At 44.0% G+C, this 27,142-nt stretch overlaps 1 protein-coding gene across 2 annotated transcripts; it reads right to left on the bottom strand.

Annotated features, from left to right (window-relative positions):
* Window positions 1-2,065: 2,065 nt before the first annotated feature.
* LOC114772169 (receptor-type tyrosine-protein phosphatase epsilon-like) lies at window positions 2,066-26,154 on the bottom strand. Of its 2 annotated transcripts, none has more exons than XM_028965208.1 (20): window positions 25,807-26,154; window positions 19,681-19,749; window positions 19,476-19,572; window positions 19,037-19,110; window positions 18,283-18,416; window positions 18,102-18,192; window positions 17,178-17,254; window positions 17,020-17,056; window positions 16,832-16,929; window positions 16,483-16,602; window positions 13,626-13,789; window positions 12,563-12,698; window positions 12,161-12,349; window positions 11,953-12,046; window positions 11,071-11,147; window positions 10,813-10,947; window positions 10,566-10,691; window positions 10,099-10,241; window positions 8,502-8,637; window positions 2,066-3,713 (listed from the first exon to the last, which is right to left on the bottom strand). In XM_028965208.1, exons 2-20 carry the CDS (start codon window positions 19,742-19,744, stop codon window positions 3,654-3,656), a joined length of 2,052 nt encoding a protein of 683 aa, XP_028821041.1. In that variant the 5' UTR covers window positions 19,745-19,749; window positions 25,807-26,154; the 3' UTR covers window positions 2,066-3,653. The 2 variants fall into 2 exon arrangements, with proteins under 2 accessions (XP_028821041.1, XP_028821049.1); XM_028965216.1 differs by having other exon boundaries at window positions 13,626-13,786.
* Window positions 26,155-27,142: the final 988 nt, after the last annotated feature.

The following is a 27,142-nucleotide window of genomic DNA, read 5'->3' as shown; positions in this document are numbered from 1 at the left end:
CACACACACACACACACACACACAGAGAGACAGAGAGAGAGAGAATATGTATTCCAGATTCAAAGGTGCAATGAGTAAACAATTTTGCCCCATGGAAAATGTGGATTTCATGCTACGGTCATATCTTTCTTAATATTTATACAGTCCAGATTAACCCCCAAATCTATTAACTTTTCATAAACCTCTACGTTTTGGTAAACAACAAATGTATTTGTTTATTATGTTTTTTAAAAAAATTCACCAACCTAAAAGTTGAAGGGAAAGTCGGAAAGCGCTGAATGCCACCAAGTTCAGGTCTACCAAAAAAAAAAAAACAGAAAAAAACACCGTCCACTGGGACATCAGGAGATTATTTGTCACTGCGGCTGTGCTGTGTGATCATGTGAGAAAACGTACATGGTGGGCTGCATTTATGTAAGATGCACCTGGAAATTGTTTACTGACATCTTCAGGATTTGCAGAAATAAATAGATATGAAAAACAAACGACTGCGTGTTGGTGATCCGTACCGGCCCAGCAGTTTTCTGATGTACTACTTCCGAAACCACAGAAATCCAATCTTTGTCCTTTCTAGCAAACTGAGCCCTTTTTTATGATCGATGTCATTAACAAGGTAGATAGATAGACCGGCACAGCAGTGTACACCAATGGAGAATTGTCCCAAAATCATATCTGAATTCTGCTAATTTCATTGCTAATTTGCTGGGTAATGTGAAGTGAGGAGGAAGAGCAGCTGAGGCCGCCTCTAACAGCGCAGCAGCGTCACCTTGTGGAAAGAATTGCTCACACTCAATAATCAACAGTGTTTCATTTTTTTCATGTAACTTTATTATATTGTTTTAAAGACAGTCCCCACTGTCCTAACACACAACCAGCAGAAAGGTACATCAACTGCATCCACATAAACAATTTTAAATCAGCCAAGGCCCGATGGCGCTCTGATCAAGGGTCAACACAGTGTGTGTGTGTGTGTGTGTGTGTCGGTGTGTGCTTGTTACTCCAGCTCTCTTCTCACAATGCCGCTGTTTCTTCTCATTGTTCTCTCTCCAGACTCATCACTTACCTGTTCACAAAAATCAGCAAACACAGGATCAATTTAGGATCAATAAAGTATCTTTCTGTCTTTAACACATGTATTCATAACTATAACTGACACAAACATACACATGCAAACACCTACAATGACAACAGCGTGTTGAACAGTGGTCTTAAGAGTGCATGTGAAAATCTGATCAGTAAGAGTTGATGTGATGGAAAACATTTGCACAAATGTTTTGTAATAGTAATAGAATTTTGTAAATAATTCATACTAATAACTGTTATATTGCATTCTAATATGTTCATGTTTTTGATGCAATTTTCCCATCTCACATCCTTATTTATGTTTGTATATGAGTGTGTGTACTCACTATTCCATAAGGTTTGAGTCTTTCCAATGTGAGAAGCTTTGGCTCTTCCAACAGTGTGTTGCCACCATCCATCATCTGATCACATAAGAAATATCCATTTTACAATTTGTCTGCTGGAGCATGAACGTCTGTGAGTGAAGAGTGTGTGTTCCTTACTCTAAACGTGGCTTCCAGCTGACCCCCAATGTTGCGTTTACCTCCTGGCATCCAGCCGTATGACCAGTGCTGACACACACAAACCTGCCCCAGTAATAGCACAAGCAGCCAAACCCTCAGCCCCATCCCTACAAAACACACACACACACACATCCAGATACACAGTTTCCATACTGCAGATCTCTGCACCAACAACGACCCTGGTACATGCAGTAAAGTTAGTGTTACACTTACAGAAGATCAGAACGTCAGAAACACAAAAAAAACAAACATATATGAGACACTGAGGTCTTACCTGTTCTGTGTGTGTTCTGTAGGCACAGTCTGGAAAAGGGGCGTTTATATAGCAACTATTCTCATCCCTCTGTCCTCAGGGGGCACACACTCCCCGCCGTCATTCACTTAAAACTTACTCCTCAAAACGCTAAACCCACTCCTAATGGCTCTCACCAAGCCTCTCATAAGGATAAGCCCTTAATTGACTCACACACACAGACAGATGTGTTCAGAATGCCTCTTTATTGTGTTGATGCAGGGAATGTAGACATAAGTAAATAAACACTTTCATTAATAATCATTTAAATTATAGAGGATATTTATCATGAATAATAATAACAATACATGACTTCATATATGGCTAAGCAAATATTTGCAAACCTTAGGTAAATAAAAATAGATAGATAAATAATTATTAATAGTTATAATCACAGGCAATGCAATATCTAGTTCAGTACAATAAAAAGTAAGAATGCTTATGTAATCTTACGCAATAATTCAAGATCCAGACAACTTAATCATAGCAAAAAAAGCAAACAGTGGATATGTCAGGTGGCACTTGTGAACCTTTAGCACACACACACACAAACAAATTAGACATTTTATAAATCATTACTGCTTTTCGGAATTAAAAATGCCAGCGTCCTCTGTTTGTCTTTTTATCCTTTGACCTTTTGCCCTCATTCTAGTTCCCAGGATTTTTGGCCCCCGATCACCTTCAGTAAGTTTACACCTTGTGTCACGTCTCGGGGTTGAAGGGGGAATGAAGCCCAGAAATGGGACATACTGAAGGTAAAGATTTCTATTATACAATACACTGTAAAAACGGTACTAGGGCCAAAAACAAAGAAAAGGGAATAAACTAAGATTAGCCCGAAGGCGTGTGCAAAACCAACAAGCACAAAGTAAGGGTGAGTCCAGCCTGGGCTTCACACCTTGGTTAAAATGAAAAATGTTTCCCAAAGCTCCCATTAGCAACCTTTTTGAGAGGACCCCTTTTGGTTGCATGCTTCTACTAACTAACAATGCTTTTATTTTGGGGAACATACCCCAGGGTTGGAAGAACTGAAATTTGTAACTGAAGTTTTCTACTTTTTTGTTTTTTTGCTTGTTCTTGGCTCATGAGTTTGCCTAGATAACAAAATAAAAATGCCCCTAGACTTTGCATCATCCAGAATGCGCAGACAATAGTGGTCACCCACTCATATATGCACCTTTCACAATACCGCACCCGATTTCTGCACAAGTCCGAATCTGCACAAGTCCGATTCCTCCGCTCTGGACTTGGTTAAAGCCCCCGTAGATATGTGTGTTACCCTCAATAGAATAAAGGTGGATGTCCGTGTATGTGAGTCACATGCATGTTTTACATGCGTTCATTCTTTACATGACTGAAGTATGTGTGTGTGTGTGTGTGTATGTGTTTTCTTGCATGCACAAATCACTGTGGCAACAGAGTGGGGTTCACATAAAGGCCAGTGGCTTTCAGTATACAGAAGTGATTGTTCATCACAGTCCTGCAGCGTGTCATTGCAATTTTGAATAAAGCCCCCTCACTCTGACTAATTAGCTCACAGCATGATCAGAATCTCAGATCAGCTCACTATTGGCACATGAGACTAAGATTTTGCCAAATGTACACATCCTTAGGGAATACAAAACTCACACTCAAGATGACCAGCGCGTCCATAACAGTCTTTCAAAGGGCTTCACAAAAAAAACATACACAGTAAATCTTTCAGAAATTTAGTCATGTAAAAAGTCCAAATATACCAAAACAAAATTTCTGCAGGACTGTTGACTTGCTCTTGATCAGTCTGTAAACATGTCCACAAAGTCTTGTAATACTTTGTAGCAGAATTCATACTGTTCCTGCAAGAAAATAAAGGAAAGAGTAAGATGTTGAAATACAATAAAACACGGTCCTCCCTCTAGTTGTGCGGCATCTCTGTGATTATTGTTAATATTCACAGCTGCCATGTGTTTACATGCTGCTTTTCTGCTGAACATCCTCAACGTAGCACAGTTAATATCGTCACTTGCTGCACATTTGATTGTGGATGAGACAAAAATTAAATAATATTTATTATAGATATTAGGAACAAAATACCTCCTGTTGTCAGGATTGCCTGCAGCTGGGCTCCACACCGGAATGCAATCCTGACGCCCCATAAATGCCGGAAGTTTCCGCCCGTTCGGGGTCGCTGGCATTTTCGTGAACTTTAGTTGGTAACACTGTTCGTAATTTGAGTTCTGGCAATCGCCACACGCCTACGGGTTAGTTTCAGTTCCTTATTTAAGTTAAATCGTTTTCGGCCACCGCGCCAGTCTTTATTTGTGTTTCTTTATTGTTTATTTGTTAATAAAACCCCTTCCCAACATGTCAGACCTCTGCGCTTCCTTCCCCCGTAAGTCCGTAGTCGTGACAGAATGCCAGAGACCTCCCCAAAAGCGCAGAGGTGGAAAGCAGAGGAGAAGAAACGCCGCGAAGGACGCAGCCCGGCGCGGCGAACGCGGACACCAGGGGAGAGACGCGCCGCCCGTTCTGGTGGAGCGTTTTCTCCCCGAGAAGCCGTGGTACGCGGCGCCGCGTGATGACGTCACCCCCGGGAAACTCCGCGAAACCCGGAAGCGACAACGTCGGCGGGTGAGTGGGCGGAGCGAGGACGTTGGCCTCGGCAGCAGCGAGGAAGTGACGTGGGCAGCGAGCGCAGAAGATGCGACCCCCACGATCTTCGCCATGTCGAGCCAAGAACTCTGCGCTCTGCTGGCAAGGCTCCCCGTGGACTGGGACGACACGGACGACGACGAGAGCACGGGAGACGAGAGTTGGGCTCCGCCCATCGCGCCAGTCTGCGATCGTCGCAAGGTCCGTGGGGACCCACGTCACTTCCAGGGGGGTGAGAAGCGACAACAACGGCGGCGTCCCTCCAGCGAGGGGATGGACAGCCTCCAGCCCGAATGGCCAGAGAACTGTCCCTGGGAGTTGATCGCACCCTGGGTCCAGGATGTCCGCAGGGTGGACGACCCTCGGAGTCACAGGTGGGAGGACACGGATGACGAAAGCGACAATGACATGGATTTTCGTTGGGCAGTCGGGGCCGGGATGGCTCCACCCAGCGCGCGCGTCCGAGATTGTCGCGACATCCGTGAAGATCCACGTGACTTCCGAGGGTATGAGGTCGACACGGACCAACACGAGGATGACGCCGATTGGGCAGTCGGTGCCGGGATGGCTCCGCCCATCGTGCCCGTCCGTTGCGAGGTCCGTGGAAACCCACGTCAGTCCCAGAGGTGCGACAACAGTGAGGAGGAGGACAGCGATGCGGGCGTAAGCTGGTGGAACAGGGCGACAGGAGGTCGCCAACCAGCAACTGCACTGTCGGAACTGCCTCACAGGGAAGATGCCCTCCCAGTTCCAGTCGCCGACCCGCCTTCCCTCTGCTCGGACGTTCCCCAGCTGAACGGCAGCGCATCACCAGCGCCCCCGCATGCTGGAGAAGACGTCCACCACCCCCCACGCCACACGCCCACCACCATCTCCAGCGACGCTGCCTGGCAGCAGGGAGAGACCGACAGGAGTTTTCGGGACTTCCAGCAGAGACTGAGGGCGGAGTTTGATCGGCCAGAGCCTGAGCCAGGGATCGAACTCTGCCCCTCCACCACATCCAGCGCCAGTCAGGATCCGGGGCAAGAAGACCAAGCACTGGCGGGCGACGAGAAGGTCGCGCCTCCCGAGATTCTGGCTGTGCCCCCTGAGGAGGTCCCGGAGAGCTCAGAGAGGGAACCAGACGACCCTCTCTTCTGTCTGTCTCTGTCTGTGTGTGTGTGCGTGGCATATGTGTCCGTATGTCGCCCCCATTTCCCCTCTTTGTGTCCACCAGATGGCGACCCAGCCGCGGAGCCGAACCCCAGGGAGGAGGTTCCTGACCCGAATGTGCTGGTCCAAGGCGAGGTGGACAAGCCCCAAGGTACCCCGAAGTCCAGCCGGGGGGGGTGCTCCCCCAAATAATTTTTTGGGGGGGTGCAGTTCGGGTTGGGGACTCCTCCTGAGGGGAGGGGAGGTGGGGAAGCGATGGAGCTGGGTCCTCCGGTAGCCAGTGAGGAGGGCGGGCCAGGCATGGGCCTTCGTCCGCCTCCAGAGGGGTGGAGCGCCATAGAGCCCCCGGGTAGGCATGAGGACCCAGCTGGGACAGGCAGGAAGAGGGCCTGCTTGTCCCAACGGACGCAGAAGGGGCTAGCCGGATGGTCTGGCAATGCCCCCCCCTTGGCACCAGGGCCGTGCAGCGAGAGGGGCTGCATAGTCCCAGAAGGCACCAGCCTGGGGTGCCTGGAACAGTCGCCGGAGGCTCTGGGACAATCTCCCTGCGCGGTGCAGGGGGTGACACAAGATGTGTCAGAGGGGACATGTGGAGACAGGGCCCACACGTACCCAGATGGATCGGCCCTGATTATTGTGTGCAGGTACGGGAGTCCGGGGCCGCCATGCGGGACCACGCCGGGGAGCCAGGCCGAGGGTCCGGGGCCGCCATGCGGGACCACGCCGGGGAGCCAGGCCGAGGGTCCGGGGCCGCCAAGCGGGACCACGCCGGGGAGCCAGGCCGAGGGTCCGGGGCCGCCAAGCGGGACCACGCCGGGGAGCCAGGCCGAGGGTCCGGGGCCGCCAAGCGGGACCACGCCGGGGAGCCAGCCCGAGGGACCGGGGCCGTCACGCCTGACCACGCCGGGGAGCCAGCCCGAGGGACCGGGTCCTCCAAGGGGAGGATACAGCAGGGCAGGAGCCCTGTGGTTCCCGCCGTCCGCCCCGCCGCCTCCACTGATGGTACTGTTGGGGCTCCGAGGACGTAGCCCTTGGAGGGGGGGCTCTGTCAGGATTGCCTGCAGCTGGGCTCCACACCGGAATGCAATCCTGACGCCCCATAAATGCCGGAAGTTTCCGCCCGTTCGGGGTCGCTGGCATTTTCGTGAACTTTAGTTGGTAACACTGTTCGTAATTTGAGTTCTGGCAATCGCCACACGCCTACGGGTTAGTTTCATTTCCTTATTTAAGTTAAATCGTTTTCGGCCACCGCGCCAGTCTTTATTTGTGTTTCTTTATTGTTTATTTGTTAATAAAACCCCTTCCCAACATGTCAGACCTCTGCGCTTCCTTCCCCCGTAAGTCCGTAGTCGTGACACCTGTGTAGATTAGTTAAACAAGCTTTTTAATGCCAGTTTAACAGTGTTAATTGGAAAGTCAAATATGCTAGTAATTTGTATCACCTACTGTATCACATCCATCCCACCAGGTCAAAGAAAGATACAACACAGGAATAATTCACTTTCCCAAATTCATATCCATGTAGGGACATCCACACAACAAATTTTGTAGATAATCATAAACAATTTATGATTAATTTCACTAAGCACACACATTCAAAATTTTGTTTTTCTTTTTTTTTCAATCGTCACTACAAGCCAGCCGACGCAGGGTCATTGATTTCATTCATTTACATTACATTTACCGCATTTATCAGAGCACCTTACAATGAGTAGTTACAGGGACAGTCCCCCCCTGGAGCAACTCAGGGTTAAGTGTCTTGCTCAGGGACACAATGGTAGTAAGTGGGATTTGAACCTGGGTCTTCTTGTTCATAGGCGAGTGTGTTACCCACTAGGCTACTACCACACATTCAGCCATTGAGAACGTCACCTCATCCTTGAGAAGCCTGATTCTGCTCTACTCCCCTTCTTATCAGTCTTCTCATCCCTGCTTTGCATTCAGACTGTCATATTGCCACCACCGTATCATTTATTACATTTATAAAAATGTATTACTTCCCTACTGAGAGCTGTCACACATGCAAACACTAGTGGGTGTTCTGTTTATCAGATTAATGTATTCGTATAGTAATGTGCTACACTGCGATTGGGTTCACCAAACTCACTACATTGCCTTCTGACGTCCAGTTTACATGGATGCCGTGACATTAGGAGTGAATATAAATAAAATTTTTAGTTAGCTTTACATACTGAATACATAGATACACATACAATGGGGCAGTGGTGGCCTAGCGGTAAAGGAAGCGGCCTCGTAATCAGAAGGTTGCTGGTTCGAATCCCGATCCGCCAAAGGTGCCACTGAGCAAAGCACCATCCCCACACACTACCCGGGTGCCTGTCATGGCTGCCCACTGCTCACCAAGGGTGATGGGATGAAAGCATAGGACACATTTTGTTGTGTGCTGTGCTGCAGTGTATTACAATCACTTCACTTTCACAACCTTTTGGGACTAGATGTGTTGATGACAAATGACCAAAGGGTGTATCATTAGATAAAAGAAGAGTGGTGAAATGAAGCCCCAATTCGGTTCAGTGTGGTTCCGTGGACTTGTGGGCTTGTGTCTTACTGCACATTGCAATAAACTTCTGCTTACTTTAATTTCCTGTTCTATAAGTTTTTCCTGAATTAATCGTCAGTATCTTCCACGACAAATGCTTTAGGGACCCCTCAAAGGCCACTCTTTGGCACTTTTAAACAGACATCATGCATGTGCATCATGCAACTTTAGGGATTGGTAACTTACTCAGGAGCTATTGTCATCATACAGATAAAGGTGTATAGACTCATTCTGAGTCTATAGAATTGACCCAATTATATGAGTGTGTGTATATACGTACCAGCGTCTGCACCATGTGAGGTCTCTGCAGACGGAGGCTCTTTGTGGTCTGAAAAATATCCAGACGTCCCTCAGCCTGTAGTCGCTCCACCAGAATACACACAGCGATGAACACACCAGTTCTTCCTGCTCCCGCACTACAACAAACAAACACACACACACACACACACACACACACACACACACACAGAGGAAAGAGAGGCGAGTCATGCTACTGCTGGAAGATGTGATGTTCCAGATGAGACCAGTAAATAACAAATAACTTGTTATTATAAATGATTTCTAAAGCTAAAGCCCACTTGCACCTTAATGACAGCCACTTTGCAGGCAACCACCCATACAACACACAACACACTCTAATCCCTCTGGGGTTTTGAGGATCTCTGACAATGAGCACGACAACAATTTCCTGTGCTCATCCCCCCATCAAATGTCCACTGAGACACAGACACATCTGATCCTCTAAATCTGTGTGTGTGTGTGTGTGTGTGAGTGTACAGATGCAAAACCTATTCATTTTCAGGTGTCAGTAAAAATATATTGGTATTGTAGTAGCAGAAACTGTAACACACAGGCACACACTGTTTCAAAAAAGAAAGTAACCATAAAATTACTATAAAGTAGCAGTCAAAAAAGTGCTGTTCAATATTTGGTCAATATTGTGGTCAATATTTAAATGCATTCAGATGATTTGTAAACCCGATACTGTGTCTGGCAACAAATGTATGCAAACAAATGCAAAATTATTCCAATAGAGGTGTGGAAAATGATGATTATATATGATAATATTAAGCTCAACAGTGAATATACACTATTGGCCAGGGAGCCATTATTGCTCTTTCAAAATGTTACTACAGGAAAACATTCGAAATATAACTGATTATTTTTGATGGTCTGTAGCACCACATATAGCGTGGACACACTGGAAGAGTGTCACACCCATGACACCAGACAGTATAAAAAGGCCAAACCAAGACGAAACAATCACAAACTCATTCATCGTCCCTAGTGTCACATTTGCTGTAAGCCTTTACTCTGAATGCCATTGCCTCACAGTGACTTCTTTTGCCCCTGACTTTGCTCTTTGGATTGCCCTACTAGTTCCCGTTTGGTTCCCGTTTCATCCGGACAAGACCAAGATACCAGCCCGCTGAATCCACTCCTGAGATTACCCATGCATGTCGTTCACAAGTAAAGCCTACCGCCTTCCTATTCCTCTACTCTGAGGTGTGTGCCGTGTCTGCCCTCCCTGCTTCATGCCTCCCTTCCAACAAGGATAGAAGCCGCAGCACACCCCACACTTCCAAGCCGCCAGCCGCTAGTGCTCTCCACATCCTCTTACCCGATAAAAAGACATGTATATGTACGTGTATATGTACTGACATTCACTCTGCGGGCTTGAAAAGGTGATGGAAGGGTTTGAATCACTAACATACACAAAACCAGGAAATTTCAAGTATAGTGTATGTTGTTATATTACAATGTTCATATAAACACTTAAAGCCACGTAAATTTGGACCATGTGTAATATTTTGAAAAAGCAGTTTAGTATAGTATATAGGCTTAAGCATTAACACAATAAATGTGTGCATGTATACCTGCAGTGCACTATGGCTGATGTGTGTCCTATCTGTTCCTGATGTCTCTGGACTGCAGAGATCATGTCAATCATGCCCCGCCCGTCCAGTGGGGGTCCCATCTCTGGCCAGTGGAATTGGAAGTGTCGGACAAGGCGAGACTCCTAGACACACACGCACACCCACAAGAACGAGAATTGGTTAGTAGTATTCGCTGAATGTGTCATTTGGTGTACTACACTAGTTTGCTACAAAGCCACTAGCACTACTATTAGTAGAAATAATAATAACAACATGTTAATTTGTATTATAACTCATACAACATGACCACAAACACATGATACACACAAACTGAATTACAATCATGGGAGGATAGAGGATAGAGAATAAAGGATAGAATAAAACTTATACCCAAGGGAAATAATAATAATAATAATCATAATCATAATCATTGTTTTCATCATGCTTTAATAAATGCCAGTTCTAACCGCTGAGTGTGTGAGGAGCAGGTCTCGGAGACTGAAGGAGTCACACTCCACCTCTCCTGTCAGCTCCACTGAGAATTCGCCATAACACACACTGCCCTCATCAGCCCAGTACTGCACGCACTTCTCCTGCACGCACACACACAAAGAAACACACGTACGTGTGAGTTTAAAGAGAAATGACAGGCGGGCAGGGCCCTATTAAAACCAGGTTTTACACCCTTACCAGTGTTCATTCTGAATCACGTACCTGTCCTCTCTCCTGCAGCTCGGTGAGCATGATGATCGAGTGACTTTTCCTCTCCCACACCATCCTCCAAAAATCCTCCACCGTGTGAGAGAGAGGTGCCTGAGTCGCAATGAAGTAATCCCTCTGCCGGTAGCCCTACACACACAAACACACAAATGAGCACACATTCTCATCCATGTGCACTTAGAGAAGAAAATAAATACACACTAATGCATGAGATATAGGAAGCTGACTTATTGGGATAAAATTACTACTCACGTCTATAAACGAGGCATTGATGTAGTCTGTGAACTCCTGCCCTCTTTTGATGGACAAGATGACACGATTGAAGTCATCTGGTGAAAAAAGAACAGATGAAGTAAGAATAAGTTCAGGTTCAAACCGCACTTACTACCATTGTGTCCCTGAAGAAGACACTTAACCCTGAGTGTCTCCAGGGGGACTGGGACTGTCCCTACTGACTGTAAGTCACTCTGGATAAGGGCGTCTGATAAATGCTGTACATGTTTAGATGTTAAAGTCCTGAGATCAGCACCACGGACAGATCCAACCAACATCCGCTTTGAAAGCCTATAGTAAAGTTTTAAGAGACTTAAGCAGCTACTCTCTTGAGGCTATGATACAGGATAAAGGAGGCATATTTCCGCACTCTCTCTACCTTCACGACTTCTTTGTCATCACAACACAAGTGAGAAGCAGCAAGCATTCAGCATAGGGACTCTTGGTAAACCCCCCTTCATCTAACTGAAAGTTGTTGGGAGAAACCAAGAGTGTGAAATCCTGTTATCGGTGCAAAAGTTAGAAGAGCCTAAAATATTAAACATTTTTCTTTTATTCTATATTTTTTTCTTTTCTATATAACACATTATTTAATAGTTTTTAGTTTTATTTACAGAGAACGTAGCCAAAGATGCCAGTACAGATATTCATAAGCTACACTTGTAAGAAGCTTATTTAAAGTTTGATACAGAGTACATTCTGTTATGAATTAGGTTCTAATAAAACAAACATGTATAACCACATACAGCTACTTATGCAAATGTGGAGCTGTTACTGATGTTATACACTGCAGGGGTGGACTTGTCAGATGTTTCTAACATTTTTAGAGGTGTGTAGGAAATGTAAAAGTGAGCTCCTCACATGGGATGATCTGCAGGACTCTGTTCTTTCGCAGGTTGGCAGACAGGTTCCCAGTCCTCATGTTCTCCTTCATGATGCGGACTTCTGTCAGTTTCTATCAGCAGGTGAGGAAGAAAAGGAGGAAAGTGAATAGTAAAATAAAAGGAGTCTCTTCCCCACCCCATCCATATTTTAAACAGGAAAAGAAATAGAGTGTAGAGGCTCTTACTCTGAACTCCTCCTCGATCCGCAGGTGTGTGTTCATGCTGTGGACTGTGTGTTTGTGAGGCAGGGTGTGATGAGCACTATGCATATTGCAGAGTCTGAGTTGGCGTGATTTAAGAGACAGGATGTCCAGCTCTGTGTCTCCATACAGGTGATGTTCCAACACTGCTTTATATATGAACTCATACTGCATCTGAACCACAGAGAAAGAGAGAGAGAAACTTCTAAACTAAATTAAAAATTGTTCTATATATTATTTCAGGATTATCTCATATTATATATACTTTCTCATATTATATTATATGGTAAATGACATATTAATTTTATATAATTTGCATGAAAGGCACAAAAAGCCTTGCTTAGTTCTTTGATTAAAAGCACAGCATTGGACAGCCTGTCGGCGCACCTCAGTTTGGACCAGCAGAGGGCGCTGCTGTCGAATCCTGGAAACAAAGCCGAAGACGTCCACCCTCTGCTCTTCCTGCATCATGTCTAGCATGGCATCGATGACAATAAACGTGCCGGTTCTCCCAACACCCGCACTGCCACACATGGACAAGTGACCAGGGAGAAGAGAAAGAGAGACATATAAGCAACAGTGGAACACATTTAACCCAGTAAAATTTCTTCATTTTGAAAATTGAAAATATGACGATAGCTTTTATATATTCATCAGAAATCCCTACATAGAGAAGCTAATAAATGTCCCAATTGTCATGGGAGAGGCTGGGGGCGCATTAGCAGATTTGACAGAAGAGGCTGGAGATGCAGGAGGACTGGGGATTGAAGGGCATGGACGCTGGCGTGAGAGGGCAGGAGACTGGGGAGGGCTTGGGTGTGGGGGGCACAGTAGCAGGCATTGGCCCGTGGGACCACACGGCGGCTATAGAAGCACACAATGGAATTAATAGTTCAATCTTTACCGTGGCTTGAGGGTTGGAGCAGGGAGCAGGCAGGGTCGGCAACAGCGACATCAAAGGAGCAAATGGATTGAGCAGAGATGCGTCGGTACCATCAATATCTAAAGTGGCAGGCCGGCAAGGGTCATTTCAAAATAGTTGTCGGGCAGAAAGGGTCGGCGTGAGGCGTTTGTCAGAATGCAGGAAAAAGGCGAGCAGCAACAAAGGGGCAAAAACATGATGATGAGTGAGAAATAATCCACGATGGCTGCTGAGTATTTATAATGGAAGCAGACCTCTTCCTCATCCGTTTCCAGGTGGTTGGCCTTGCGGCCGTCCGTGCCCCCTAGTGGCGGGGCAGCGGACACCAATGTGATTAGAAATGGATCAACTTGCTTTAGTAAAACATGCATCCATTCATCTCAGTCATCCTCAAATTTGAACGTAAAAGGCATCATTTTGTCACGTGAACATAGTTCCAAGATGGTTCCCAATGTAAATGTAACAGCACTGAAAACGGAATTATAAAAAAATATGAACTGCAAATTGAGGTAAATGGCTGACATGTACCTGCAGTGTACAGTAATCGGTCCGGAACGTGGGGGGTTGGAGTTCCGGACCCTTTTGAGGAAGCGCAAGGTGCTAATGGGAGAGAACGGAACGCCAAAGTCCGGCCAGCCTGTGAAGTGCATCTGAGTCACCATCCTTGTCTCGCGGCAGCCGTCTCCACCCTGCTTGTGACCATAGCAACAATACATCATTAATTTGATAGCATTACATCTACACATATGAGGAAATAAAATCAAACACAGATATTTTCGTGGTGCTATATATGACTTTTTTGATAGCACAGTTTGGCTTGGTTTGGTGGTAGACATGGTCCCAAGTTCACAATAATAGAGATTATGTTAGTGATGCTCGCTGATTCTAGGCGATAGGACCTGTCAGTATGGGTGCTTTGGAAGTTTTACAATTTTTGGTAAACTGCATGTTAAGATAGATACTGTGGAAACCGGATCTTATTTAAGAACGGCAAGTACTCTCTCTAGTGCATTTTGGCTAAATTTCAGACAATTGTGGGCTTTTCAATTACAAATGGTCTATTTTGCACGTGTGACATATTGACAGTAAAGTGTAGTGAAGTGATTGTCATTGTGATACACTGCAGCACAGCACACGGTGACAAAACGAAATGGGTCCTCTGCTTTTAACCATCATCCATGGTGAGCAGTGGGCAGCCATGACAGGTGCCTGGGGAGCAGTGTGTGGGGACGGTAGTTTGCTCAGTGGCACCTTAGTGGCACCTTGGCAGCTCGGGATTCAAACTTATTACGGGACCGCTTCCTTAACCGCTAGGCCACCACTGCCCCATCTTCCATAAAAGTAGATATGTGAGCCCCTTTTAACCTTTGCAATTAATTAAAAAAAAAATGTTTGTCTCCTGGGTGAAATAATGTCACTTAATCAAAAAGGGCTGGTTGAACGTCCTCTCATAGATACTGAAACTGTTTCTGTAAATCCAGACGTGACTTTAGTGAGCATTCACATTAGTGAGGTGCTACATTACATCACATGAAAACAGGTTTCTAAACCTCTCCTGAGATTTACATGCTTAAGCTACAACCCCTGTCATATTACTCATTCTGTGTTATCGTTTCTTTTCAATTCATACTGCCATCTACAAAAGTTGTATCAATATGATGATGATTCATCAACAGCCCTTTATTGCTGTTGCAATACACTATGTCACTAGTCACAAGTACGAACACAAAACAAGCCATCAACTCAACCATAATATATGAAAGAACAGAGAAAAAGTAATCACATGGTAGAGATGAGGAGAATAAAGGGTTCCAAAGGGAGTACATTGAAGGAACTGAAAAAAAACACCCCAGCAACATAAGCACATACTACACAAATCAGTCGCAACAGGGGAGGGGAATGAGGAGGTGGGGGCTAGTCCAGTATCTGGACGTGCTGGTCAACAGACCTGCCCGTCCACACTGGGAGTGTGAACCTGACAGAGGCATTAGATGTCCTTGGGATGGGGGGCAGGGAGTCTTGCTGCCCCCGCCATGCTGATTAGTGGAGGCCAAAAACTGATGAAAAAGGATGTTTAGGGTTTGTTTGGGTTATCCGTGCGGAAAAGCTGTGATTTTTCAGCTCAGTCTCCTGCCAAAATTCTATGCAGAGCTGTGACTTTCTCTGAGATGGTATCCAATTTGTGATCAATAGTCACAGTCTGAGCACCAACAGCCATGCCTACTCCTTCAATCGTCCCGGGCAGCCCATTGGGGTTTTCAGAGGCTGTCACGGTTTTCTTCAATCTCTGATAAACCAGAACAGTGCCTAATCCAATCAGCACAGGACCTGTTATCATGGTTCCGAATAGGTGGATTTCCTTCACGGAAAGAGCTGCAAGGCACACCATTCTCCACCTGTCCCACCCGTCCATGGCGTAATGCGCCACATATGTTCCATATTCCACTTTGAAAAGATGGTGTCAATCGCATTGAGAGAACAGTTGATCGAAGAGTCTCTCAAGGTATGAGACAATAGAAGAGACGAAGGAGCAAGCAGAAAAACAGGATGGAGGGAGAGAAAAAAAAAAGATGCATCTGCAAGAGCAAGCCATTGTCTATTCCAATTAACTCCACTGGGATTGCATTTAATTTGGTCCGGAATAATAGCTTTTGGAGACCATAAAGGGGCGGTAATAAATTCCTATTGATTTTCTCACCTGACAGCCCAATTTACACCTATTTATTTCAGAAAAATGCTGATACATTAGGAATATTAATAACAACCCATGCACAGCAGTTCATTAGTATCCATGGCAGAATATAAGCTAAAAATAAATCTTATATTGGGGTCATGTTGATAACATTTTTAGGTCAAGCCACTCATTCCCAGAGCAATCAAATTGTGTGAGCACCACCTACATTTAGATTTCTTTATTAAGCCGAACAAGCTCTTGCTAACACTTTTCTGAGCACACATAACCTTTAAAATTTTGAGCCTTGTATATCGCTGCCATAGACAGCTCCTTTGATTGTCATTTATTAATGTAGGACCTGCAATACCAGTCATAAGAATGGCCGTCTCCTTTCTGGGTCTTTTAAACATTAAAAAACTAAAGACCCAGGACAATGAAATGACACATGTGAGGTTATGTAATAAACAAACAAACCAAAAAAAGAATTTCAGTCTCTCCAAAGCAGGAAACTTGATGGCAAAATTTCACACTCTTCTCTCCACCACCTCAAACTTTTGACTGGGAGTGTACATGCAATTAATGTATTTAATGTGTTTTTTAACCAACTAATTTTTGTATTATTGTCTCATAATAGACCACCTGAAATAAAAGTAAAGAGTAGTAACATTCATTTTACTTCCTGCAAACAGCAGCATTAATAGGGCTACTTACACTCTGCAGGCTGAGTTTGCGGATGGTGTAGTCGACCAGCACCGAGGCCTGCTGCAGCGTCACACACACTCTCCCATAGCGGCAGCTGCCCTGATTCGGCCAGTACTGACAACACTTCTCCTATTCATGTGCATACACAGACAGACACAAAGTTCTTGTTCTTGCCACAGTTTCTCCTCTGTTTTATGACACACTGCACACAAAGTTTGTTCCTACACTACAGGAGACGCAAAAAAGAATATACACAGCCTTTAACGGATCAAAATAATATAATAATATAATAGATTGGCCATTAAAGTCTCCATTAATAATTATCCAAGTACATACATACACCTTTAAATACACACACCTCATTTCTCTCTCGCAGGTTGGTAAGCATGACTATGGTGGCGCTCCTCTGTTCCCAAACCATCCGCCAGAAATCACACACCGTTTCTGGAATAGGGCCTGACAGAGACAGTGTTAATTAATGCTGTGCAACGTAACTGTAATGTGACGTAAATGTAACAAGTTTCAAAACTTTACTGCATTGCTGACCTTGAGCGGCAATGAACTTGTTACTCTCCTTATATCCCTGCAAGAGACCAGGAATAATCGTATGTACTTTTTACAATACCCTGGAGAACTGTTGCATGTAGAAATGAAAGTAAACCAACCAGCTTTCAGGGGCAAAGCCTGTAGGATCCACAACTTACATGAATATACGAGGCGTTGATGTAATCTGAACAGGGTATTCCATCCACCGGCGACAGGCGCACTCTGGAGTGGTCATCTGCAATCAAACACACAGCTCAAGTTCAAGTGAGCTTTATTGTCATTTCAGGTAAGAACATGTTAGACAGTACATACTGAAACAAAACAATGTTTCTCTGGAACCCGGTGCTACATGTAACATTTAAACAAAGTTACATACTGACATAAAGCGCACATGTGCGACATCGACAAAGCGGCTATATAAAGTACAAGAACATGGGACACAGGCAGCGCAAGTCAAGCAGTGCGGGAGTAACAAGAGTAACATCAAACAAAACATGCAGACAACAAAGAAGGCAGACAGCGCTATAAACCAGTGAAATTAGTAAATGTAAGAGATGGAGTGTGTTAGTCGGTTCAGAGTGGAAAAACACATAGGACCAAAGTGACAGGTACTGTTATTTAATTCACCCGTTAAATTCTGCTGAATGTGTATGTGTGTGCACTGAAAAAAACCCCCCACAAGATCAATTTAAAAAAATCTAAGTACATTTACAGCATTTATCAGATGTCCTTATCCAGAGCGACTTACAATCAGTAGTTACAGGGACAGTCTCCCTGGAGCAACTTAAGGTTAAACTTAAGTGGGATTTGAACCTGGGTCTTCTGGATCTTCTGGTTCACAGGCGAGTGTCTTACCCACTAGGCTACTACCACCCTCTAAGTAATCTGTTGCACCTAATATTTCAGCATTGCTGTAATGTAAGTAAACCAAATAAACCTGCTGTCAGTAGCATTATAGTAAAGTAAAAATGTTAAGCTTAGTTTATCTTAGCTTAGTTTAAAATAACAAACTAATATTTTTTTTAACTACTGGAGAGAGAGACAGCTACGGTTTTCATTTTTCAGTGTGTGTGTGTACTCACTTGGTAAGATGTTGGGATATCTGTTCTTGTCTCGGTTCTCCTCTCTACTTGCCTCAAATGCTCCACAGCAGCTCAACACACATGGAAGGGACTGCGTGACAAACACACCCACACGCTCACTTATGGCCAGAGTGTTTTTATATAGTGTGTATGTGGTTTTGTGTGTGTGTGTGTAGCCTACATTATACTCCTCCCTGAACAGCTTGCTTTCGTCTGCAGCTCGTCGTCGGTACTCCTCCTCCAGGGAAGAACAAGGGATGGGTAAGAATCTTTGAGATGGAGAGAGGGAACGAGGGAGCAGGACAACTGTCTGATCTGTGGGAGGAAAGAAGAGTCAGGAGAGTCAGCACACGGTGACACAACGAAACGTGTCCTCTGCTTTTAACCATCACTTTTGGTGAGCAGTGGGCAGCCATGACAAACGCCTGGGGAGCAGTGTGTGGGGACGGTCCCTTGCTCAGTGGCACCTTAGTGGCAACCTTCTGATTACAGGTCCGGTTCATTGCTTTACCTTCTAGGCCACCACTGCCCCAGGAGAGTCAGGAGAGTGTGTGATGTGTGTGTGTATGTATGCATAGTTCTCTACAAATATGTATCAGGTACCAGGGCTGGGCAGGTATTCTGATGCTGTATGCATGTAGAATAAACAAGATTCATGATTTATAAAGCAGGTTCTAGGCAGGTTTGCACCTTCAGCAGACTTGCCAACAATCAGATAACACAATAATTAAATAAATAAGTGTGTGTGTGTCTGCATGCAGTGACAATGCTGTGTTTTGACATTGTTCAAATTTTGGGTGCAGGGAGTGTGTCTCATACTGCACATATTCTAGTGTGTTAAAATGCTTATATTTTGTGAGCAGTATTTGATTAAATTAAAGATAAGATGATCACAAGTGGGAACTAAATGAATAATCAAATGAGGGTAGCCATACCCTGGTCCTCCAGAAGGCCCTGTGGTGCTTTGTGCTGCAGCGTTGACACCAAATGTTTCTGCTGCACCTGGAATCTGGGAAAAAAATATTTTAAAAAATCACACAAAACAAAACAGCACAACAGTACACAGTACAACAGAGCAGCATCTCAGCAGAATCAATGAGCAAGTAAACCAAATCCCAGTGCTGACACACACACACACACAATGAATAATACCTTTAATTTATGTCTAATGGCAGGATGGTGACGATGACATTTTATCTGAGCAACTAAATAGGAGAAAAGAAAGGTGATGAGGATTATGGTGATGAAGATGGTGGAATGTGAGGGGGAAAAACACCTCACTGATGAATGCAGTGTCCAGACATGGCAACGGATATTATTAAGTCCGAAACTTAATGGCAGAAAAGTTATTGCATATAAACAAGCAGAAGATACCTGAGCAAGTAAGCACAGAGGAAGAGGAGGGTGAGAATGAAGAGTGTGAGGATCAACACTGTGGATGGGAGGTGGCCATTCTGCAGCGTGGGGCTTTCTGAAATGACAGAATAAGGAGAAAAAAGAAGAATGTTAAATGATGCTGGAATATCCATTTAATGCTCAGCATCATTATAATGTAATAAAACATTTTTATTGTCTTCACCCGTGCTGTGGTTGGTGTGTATGGAAGAGTTCGATACGTCCGTCGTTGTCAGCAGCAGAAGCATGTTGACTACAGAGAGAGGAGAATCCCGAACAGAAAAATGTTACAAAATAAAAAGACAATTTTTTACTCAGGATCACAAAAGGATAATAAATATAGGTGCCACAACCCCACTGAGTATTATAGACACTACTCACAAGTTAGAGATATTGTGAGAGACTTAGTTGATTTTATACATACATATACATGTTTGTTTCACTTCAGACATTTTTGGGATAGGGAGGCAATTGTATTGGGGTGATAGACACACCTCATTTTGTGTTTTCCATGTAATGGTCTCATTGTGTACTGGCGTGCCTTATATTGGGGCCAATACCAAGAGACAACCTTTCTAAATATGGCATCAATTTCAACATTCTGTGTGTATAAAAACTCATTCCAAGTTCATCATTCAAACAGCCATGAACACACGACGTCACTTATCGTCGGTGGCAGGCAGTCAGATGTTGCTCATGAACTTGGTGCGTCTCAAAGTGAGCTGTCATTGTGGCAAATGGTGGACACACCCGCTAGTGACATAGTCAATTTATTGTTATTTGGGGCACCTATGTCTATGTTTGGGGTAATAAATATTAAACTAATGAAAATGGTGTTTCTTCGCATGCATTATTAGCGATATCAAAAGAAACCTTTACTTATTTCATCAAAATTCAGAGCAAATAGGAAAATGAGTGTGAAAGAGACGGAGAACAAAAATGGCATAATTATTTGTGCAGGAACAACACTGTGTATAGTGTGTGTATTTTTTTGTGCTCCTCTCTTTGAAAGCGTGCAGAGGCGTGAGAGCCCCGAGCCTCTGTTCTTTGTTTGTGTTGGTAATGCGCTGCCAGGCATTTGCACTTTGATTTACTGACATCAGTGGGAAAGAGGAAGAGTCACAGGGGAAAAATGTCCATGCTGAGGTCCTCAAAAACACATCAAATACACATCAGTGCAGCAAAACTAACCAACGGGTGGCAGCGCTACATGGCCACTTAGATCCTGCGTAGCAGAGGCGGTCCCACAGATTCGAAGAGACAGTATGGGGAAGAATGAAATGCAAACCACTACATGCTAGTAGGGCTGCACGATGTATCGAAGTCGAACCGAAATCACGATTTGAATAAATTCGATTGGATATGGGTGATTTTGCAACCCCAGACTCTGCTCCATCGGGGTAATGTCAGGGTTGATGCGGGAAGACGCATGCGCAAACATGCTGGGTTGGCTGGAGACAGTCAGTGGGCAAGAGACCGTGTTGGTGACCCCCCCCTGGGGCGTGCGGTGGGGAGAACGGTACCGGGCGGATGGCGTCTGCAGCCGAATGGGGGACGGGCAGCAGGGAAAACAAAGTTTTGCCGTTTTTGATCCTATTGGAAAATTGTATCACAAGGAGCGGCGGGGAGCTGGCCAATAGCCACTCCCAAATTAATTCTTCTTAAAATCGTCCAGTTCTTCATCATTGTGCCCCTTTGCCACCATTTGAGAGGGTGACTTAATCTTGGATTTAGATACGTCATCAATATGCAGTAGAGGGTTTTTATTCTCTCACTCACTTTCCTTGACTGCTTAGTCCTAGCACTTGGCTTCACGGTGGCCTCCCGGGACACTGGGCACAGGGCGGGGACTCACCCAGGCCATTCACTCACACCTACATACAATTCAGACTAGTGGTACATGCCTGTGGACGGCAGGAGGAGACCAGAGAACCCGGAGGGAAAGGGAAATGGTCCAATAATACATCTATTTGGATTCAACATGGACATCGCTGAATGTGCATACTATGTGTGTGTGGGTCTGCATCTCATGTTTACAAAGCAGCACGCTGACACGTTGGTATTGGTGGTAGTAGCCTAGTGGGTAACACACTCGCCTATGAACCAGAAGACCCGGGTTCGAATCCCACTTACTACCATTGTGTCCCTGAGCAAGACACTTAACCCTAAATTGCTCCAGGGAGACTGTCCCTGTAACTACTGATTGTAAGTCGCTCTGGATAAGGGCGCCTGATAAATGCTGTAAATGTAAATGTGATGTTAACATCAAAAGCTTGTGTTTCTTATTATTCGACTTTTAACGGTTTTCTCAACACTGCAACCAGAATTGGCGACTGCCTCTCATCCCTCCATCAACACCGCCACACATTCAAGCAAAATACAGAAACAGCAGATGGCTGCTACAGACTGAAAAGGACCTGCATGTTAGTGTGTTCTTGGAGGAATGAGACTGTTTGGGCTGCAGCAGGGCCAAGTGAATAATTCAGCCGAAGAGCTGAAGCTGAGAGGCCTAAACGCTCAGAGACCAAGCTGCCAGGCAGTTCCCATCAATTGTTACCTGTCATGGCTGCCCACTGCTTAGAAATGAAGTCTGAGGACATAAGGAACTAAAGTTGAGTGGAATGTACATAGACAAGTCAGAGAGAGAGAGAAAAAGTAAAAATAAAAAACGTGTGGCAGGGTGAAGAGAAAAAGAGAAAAGTAAAAAACTGAATTTCGTTAATGGAGAAGTCATGTTTCATACCACCTAATGAAAAAGTCATTCCCATACACACACACTCAAAAGATGGGCAAAATGGGTCTATCTATCTAGCTATTGATATCTCGATATCAGCATGAATTAAACAGCGTCATTTGACCATCATTAAAACCTGAAGTGGCCTTCTTTTCCAGGACTAAATAAAATGCCCATTAACCCAAATTCACAGTAATCAACCCCCACTATTGTGTCCCTGAGCAAGACATTTAACCCTGAGTGTCTCCAGGGGAACTGTCCCTGTAACTACTGATTGTAAGTCGCTCTCGATAAGGCCGTCTGATAAAGGTTGTAAATGTAAATGTAATATCCTGTCTCATATAAATATAAATTAATATAAATTCTTAAATTCTCATAAATTCTGCTTATTTAGTTTTACATTGTACTTTAGGGAATTTTAGTTACACAGGTATCATCATCGTGGAGTAGACATGCGTTTCAGGTCACGTTAAGCATCACAGTAAAAATATACTGGTTATAAGTGTGTTTGTGTGTGTGTGTGTGTGTGTCTTGAGAGTGTGTCTTGAGAGTGTGTCTTTTTTGTGGTTTCCTACACTATGGCTTTAATTTGGGATTCTGTGAGAAAGCAATAATCTCCCTACACAAGCACATGCAGACACACACAGATTAATCGCACTGAGCCTTCCAAACTTGATGAATGTGCTTTAATAGTTCCATCTGTCAAGCAAGTTAATATTGTCATTGGATTTAAACTATGTATAAATCGCAAGTCATTAAAATGCTATTTGTTCATATATATATATATACACACACACACACACACACACAGACCAAAAGTCTGGACGCACCTTCTCATTCAATGTGTTTTCTTTATTTTCATGACCATTTACATTGGTAGATTATCACTGAAGGCATCAAAACTATGAATGAACACATGTGGAGTTATGTACTTAACAAAAAAGGTGAAATAACTGAAAACATGTTTTATATTCTACTTTCTTCAAAATAGCCACCCTTTAATCTGATTACTGCTTTGCACACTCTTGGCATTCTCTCAATGAGCTTCAAGAGGTCGTCACCTGAAATGGTTTTCCAACAGTCTTGAAGGAGTTCCCAGAGGTGTTTAGCACTTGTTGACCCCTTTGCCTTCACTCTGCGGTCCAGCTCACCCCAAACCATCTCGACTGGGTTCAGGTCCGGTGACTGTGGAGGTCAGGTCTCCACTTTTTGTTAAGTACAGAACTCCACATGTGTTCATTCATAGTTTTGATGCCTTCAGTGACAATCTACCAATGTAAATGGTCATAAAAAAAAGAAAACACATTAAATGAGAATGTGTGTCCAAACTTTTGGCCTGTACTGTATATAAATAAATAAATAAAAACACGCAGTGACATTAGCTTAATGTTTCAGTGCATGGCTCTAGTGAGTGTGTCAGAAGTGAACTGTGCCAATGAACATGTGTATAATTCATGCGAGCCCTACATCTGCTCAAAGTCTGCTTGTGTGTGTGTGTGTTTGTGTGTGTGTGTGCAGTAAACCTACATTTATTGTCAGCTTCTTCCGCTCATGTTACTGTAGAATCCGCACCCTCCCACCCATGTTCAAAACCTGCATCCACATGTCAACGAGGCCTGAGCACTAAACAACAGGATGGTCAGGCTGAACAAATGCAAATCAATATTCATACGATCAATTATTTGATTGCATGAATATTGCATCAGCACCTGCTTTTTAAAACACACTTTAGATTCTTCAGGCTACCACGGACAAGAACCATCAGATTTAGGAACAGCTTTTTTCCCAGAGCTGTCTCCTTGCTGAACTTCTCTGCCCCCCCCAACACTCCTGATAATCACTGTTCTACACATTTTTGCACATAATCATTGCACTGACTTTTTTTAATAAATATGTTCATATTTATACATCTCCATTTCACAGTCAGATTTGGTTTTATCATTTTCATTAATTATCAAACCACATCTGGGGGGTGAAATTATACAGTTGAATGCAACGTTTTTTTCAAAGAAAATAGAAAATGATTACAAGTGATTATCACATTCATCATCTTTTTGTATAGAGTCTCCCAGGCCCCATAAGCTTTTTCAGCAAAAATATAAAAAGCGCTGTGATTTGTAGTCGACCGTCCGGCGGAATGTGAGAAAACCCCCTGCCCTCGCTGGTGATGAGTCTCACAGACAGAGACAGAAGAGAAAGGAGGAAAGAAAGAAAATAAACTAAAAGAATTTTACAACAAAAAGATTTTATGATAAAACATTACAGGACGTGGCTCATCAGAGTGAAGCTATTTCTGACTAATTTCTTCTTAGTACGGTTTATTATTATTATTATTGCTCATTTAATACATGTATTTAGTCTTGCTGACTTAGATTTAACAAGAGAACACTTGAGTGGCAATGACAGTCAGGTAATGTAAGAAGACAGGAACGACAGACAGAATGATAAATAGGGTGAGATACAGACAGACAGTGAGTGAGACAGACAGACAGGCAGGCAGACAGAATGATAAATAGGGTGAGATACAGACAGACAGTGAGAGAGAGTGAGAGCGAGAGAGAGAGATAGACAGACAGACAGACAGAATGATAAACAGGGTGAGATACAGACAGACAGTGAGAGAGACAGACAGACAGACAGAATGATAAACAGGGTGAGATACAGACAGACAGTGAGAGAGACAGACAGGCAGACAGACAGAATGATAAACAGGGTGAGATACAGAAAGACAGTGAGAGAGACAGACAGACAGAATGATAAACAGGGTGAGATACAGACAGACAGTGAGAGAGACAGACAGACAGACAGAATGATAAACAGGGTGAGATACAGACAGACAGTGAGAGAGACAGACAGGCAGACAGACAGAATGATAAACAGGGTGAGATACAGACAGACAGTGAGAGAGACAGACAGACAGAATGATAAACAGGGTGAGATACAGACAGACAGTGAGAGAGACAGACAGACAGACAGACAGAATGATAACAACAGAATGATAAAAAGAGTGAGATACAGACAGACAGTGAAATAGAGAGACAGACAGACAAACAGAATGATAAACAGGGTGAGATACAGACAGACAGGCAGGCAGACAGAATGATAAATAGGGTGAGATACAGACAGACAGTGAGAGAGACAGACAGACAGACAGAATGATAAACAGGGTGAGATACAGACAGACAGTGAAAGAGACAGACAGGCTGACAGACAGAATGATAACAACAGAATGATAAAAAGAGTGAGATACAGACAGAGAGTGAAATAGAGAGACAGACAGACAAACAGAATGATAAACAGGGTGAGATACAGACAGACAGTGAGAAAGAGAGAGAGCGAGAGAGAGAGAGACAGACAGACAGAAAGACAGACCTGTTCTACTAACCCACATTCAGTAAGTGGAGTTATCTACGTTTGGTCCCTAAAATCACAAACACACACACACACACACATGCACACACACACACACACACACACGCACACACACAGAGGTTAATAACGCGCTAATTAATATAAACAGGGCCGATGTGACGCGTTTTCCGGACACGATAGATGCGGAACACAACGGAAGCTTACCGTCCCCGTCACGAGAGATTCGGGAACCCGGAGGAGAACATGAGTCCTGCTGCAGCAGAGGAGGATGCAAATTCCTCACGTCCGGCGCTGCGTCCACGCACCCGTGTGTGCGGGAGTAGCAGAAGAGGGTGTGTGTGTGGGTGTGTGTGTGTGTGTGTGTGTGTGCGCGTCTCCAGGTTTCGCTTGTGGATTTCTTCCGCCCCCTCACCGCCGCCAGCGATACACGGTGAAGGAAAAATAGTCAGTCGGTCGGCCACCCAAAATATAGACTACGGCGACGCCATTGTGGGTCTGTCATCGTCCAGCGGGATGCTGGGTTTCTGCTCGTAAACGATCATGGTTGCCAGATCTCGCGGGAAGAAGCAGGTCTAAATTGGCCCTCTGAAGGAATGCCAACCATCACATTCCTCTGGTGTATTTTTGTGACTGTCTGTACTTTTTCAGACGGGCAATACAATTCTCGTATAATTGATTTCAAGTAATAATTACTTATCCACATGGAAAAATACACAATGTGTCTATTTTTATTATTGTAAATGTCCTTACAGAATAACAATAAAGAATGAAAACTGTTTCACTATTTCGATTGACATAAGAAGTTAAAAGCAACCCGTGCCTGGTCTTATTTAAAACCAACTTTATCGGGTGGATGGGGGGAGGGGGGGCACAAAGTCGCTTACTGTAAGCGGATTTGGCAACACAGAGAAAAACCCTGACATCAGAACGTCGCACTCCGTTGGTAGAATTGAGCAAATCCTGCTAAATTCGTCGTTTCCAGTTGCTTAGTCTGAAATTATTTGCCATATTACTACCATAAACTTTTTGGAGCCTCAAATAGTTCGTTCATTAAAAGTCTATAATGTAAACAATTTATTCCTATCAAGGGCTGAGTCGAATATTAGTGCACTGACCCCTAGTGGCCATCAAAGAAAACAGCATTTTGAGTTATTTTTAATAATTTAAAATTTATTACATTTACTAAGAGTAAATTGTTGTTGTTGTTATAACTATTACTAAGATATATATCATTATTTGAATGGAGGCGACTGCTATTTAGACAAAAGAACTATGGAATGTCAAGCCTATGGAATGTTGTAGCCACATTGTAAGAACATTACTTTTTCAGGAGATATTGATGCAAAATACTTAAGGATGTAAAACAGGGTTTGTAAAACATTGACATACTTAAAGATTTAAAGAGTAGCTGTTGTAACAGCAGAAACACTCTGCGTTGCTGATATCGTTTTATAAGAATAACTTATCAGCGTTTGGCATTTAAATCACTTCTGACTGTGAGCAAGAGCCAAAAGTGTGGTTCATCATCTTAAAGACACAT

The sequence above is a fragment of the Denticeps clupeoides genome, chromosome 2, assembly GCF_900700375.1.
Source record: "Denticeps clupeoides chromosome 2, fDenClu1.1, whole genome shotgun sequence".
Taxonomy (NCBI): Eukaryota; Metazoa; Chordata; class Actinopteri; order Clupeiformes; family Denticipitidae; genus Denticeps; species Denticeps clupeoides.
This window is presented reverse-complemented; position numbering and strand designations above follow the sequence as displayed.